This window comes from Musca vetustissima, unplaced genomic scaffold, assembly GCF_032173495.1.
Source record: "Musca vetustissima isolate MV318-11 ecotype Yass unplaced genomic scaffold, APGP_CSIRO_Mvet_v1 utg8392, whole genome shotgun sequence".
NCBI classification, from domain to species: Eukaryota; Metazoa; Arthropoda; class Insecta; order Diptera; family Muscidae; genus Musca; species Musca vetustissima.
This window is the reverse complement of record NW_026886187.1, coordinates 1-1,819: the sequence shown is the minus strand read 5'-3', so window position 1 is coordinate 1,819 and position 1,819 is coordinate 1. Positions and strand designations below refer to the sequence as shown.

Here is a 1,819-nt window from a genome sequence, read left to right as displayed (position 1 = left end):
TCATGAAACTTGGCAGACATCATTCTAGGCCCAATTAAGTACGTTATGCCAAATTTCGTGCAAATCGAAGGATATATAGGGACTTTGGGGCACCATTTACATGAAATCGGACGAAACTATATATGGGAGCTATATCTAAATCTGGACCGATTTTCTTGAAACTGGGCAGACACCATTCTAGACTCAATTCAGTACGTTATGCCAAATTTCGTGCAAATCGAAAGATATATAGAGACTTTGGGGCACCATTTACATGAAATCGGACGAAACTATATATGGGAGCTATATCTAAATCTGGACCGATTTTCACGAAACTTGGCAGACATCATTCTAGACCTAAATGATTAGGCTGTACTAAATTTCGTGCAAATCGAAAGTTATATAGGGACTGTTTACATTAAATCGGTTAAATATATATATGGGAGCTATATCTAAATCTGAACCGATTTTTCCCAATTTCAATAGGGTTCGTCCTTGGGCCAAATAAGTGACCTATGCCAAATTTCATCCAATTCGGATCATAAATGCGACCTGTACTTTGTTTACAATTTAACATGGACAGACGGACGGACGGACAGACGGACATGCGTAAATCGACTCAGAAAGTGATTCTATGCATATTCTCAAAAGGAACCATGGGTCTATCTCGATTATTTTTGCCTGTTACAAACATATGCACAAAGACATAATACCCTGTACCACAGTGTGGTGAAGGGTATAAAAAGCCACACCTCTGGTCAGTTCGAAAAAATATTCTTTAAAAAAATTAACGCCTTAGATATCTTCTAAATTTTTTTTATCATCATTTGTTGTTTTGCCAGACATGCTGTGCGCAGTGCAGCCTAATCATAATATTTCTTCAAATATCTGAAACCTCTCGAACGCCTCGAAGTTATTTTCATTTCAGATTCTCTTATCTGCCGCCATAAACCACTAAGCGTTATAACTGGCATTTGTTGCCATTTAATGGTCGACCGACCGACAAATACAGCTTTCACGTGTCGAACCTATTTCAGGCATAGCAAAAAAAGCTGATATCACGTTCCATAATCGGCTGATTTGTGCGTGATTTGCGAAGTTTAGGGTCCAGCTATTTTTACGGCGGATTATCAAGAAAGAAAAAAATGCCAATAAACAATTAGATTGTAATTTTAATGGAATTATAGATGAAATGTGTTTTTGGTTCGAAAATTTATTATCCATCGCGTTAGTGGTTGGCCGATGTTGTATAATCACGTGACAGAATCGAAGTATGGGGATTTTTCTGGCAAATTTATTTACACTGATGCCCATTGCTGATTATCCATAAATTCTGCCAGGTCTCACGTTTGAAAATATTTCGATAATTTTGTACAGAAACTAAAAATTCCGGGCCGAATAAGGTTTGTATGACCGTGTTTTCGGCAGCGAGATTACGATTCGTTGCCATGTGGGTTATGACCAAAGGTTCATTGCTCTATAATGGAGGGAGAAGGGGGAATGAGAGATGGTGGGAGTTCACTTAATTTTCTTACCGGCAATGGTGTCCCCTCGGTCTCAAAACGTTTATGCGGATCAATATGCTGACAATACCAATGGGTATAGGCAGCCGGAATTTGTTTACCAGGTCCACAATTCTAAGGTTATAACAATAAAAATGAGTAGGAAGGGCGTAATTTTTACTCCATGTTTACCTTTTTGGAACACAAACCCAACGTCAAATTAATTTCTCCATATTTCCGCGTATCAAAAGAGTTCGGTATAATCGATGTTAGATCCCATGATTTTGGGGCTGTGTACAACATCAAAGGGTCCTTACCCGTTGGATCATCTACACACT

General features: G+C 38.5%; 1 protein-coding gene across 1 annotated transcript; it reads right to left on the bottom strand.

Annotated features, from left to right (window-relative positions):
• Window positions 1-1,273: 1,273 nt before the first annotated feature.
• LOC133333662 (cilia- and flagella-associated protein 161-like) lies at window positions 1,274-1,784 on the bottom strand. Its single transcript, XM_061541951.1, has 3 exons — window positions 1,674-1,784; window positions 1,515-1,616; window positions 1,274-1,456 (listed from the first exon to the last, which is right to left on the bottom strand). Exons 1-3 carry the CDS (start codon window positions 1,782-1,784, stop codon window positions 1,274-1,276), a joined length of 396 nt encoding a protein of 131 aa, XP_061397935.1.
• Between the last annotated feature and the right edge of the window lie 35 nt (window positions 1,785-1,819).

What these genes read in the sequence shown, in the direction of transcription:
- LOC133333662 (XM_061541951.1), bottom strand. Translation starts at nt 1,784, where the DNA reads ATGTTGTACACAGCCCCAAAATCATGGGATCTAACATCGATTATACCG. An exon ending in TGGGTTTGTGTTCCAAAAAG is followed by an intron (nt 1,617 to 1,673) that starts GTAAACATGGAG and finishes TTATAACCTTAG; the next exon opens with AATTGTGGACCTGGTAAACA. An exon ending in CCGAGGGGACACCATTGCCG is followed by an intron (nt 1,457 to 1,514) that starts GTAAGAAAATTA and finishes CCTCCATTATAG; the next exon opens with AGCAATGAACCTTTGGTCAT.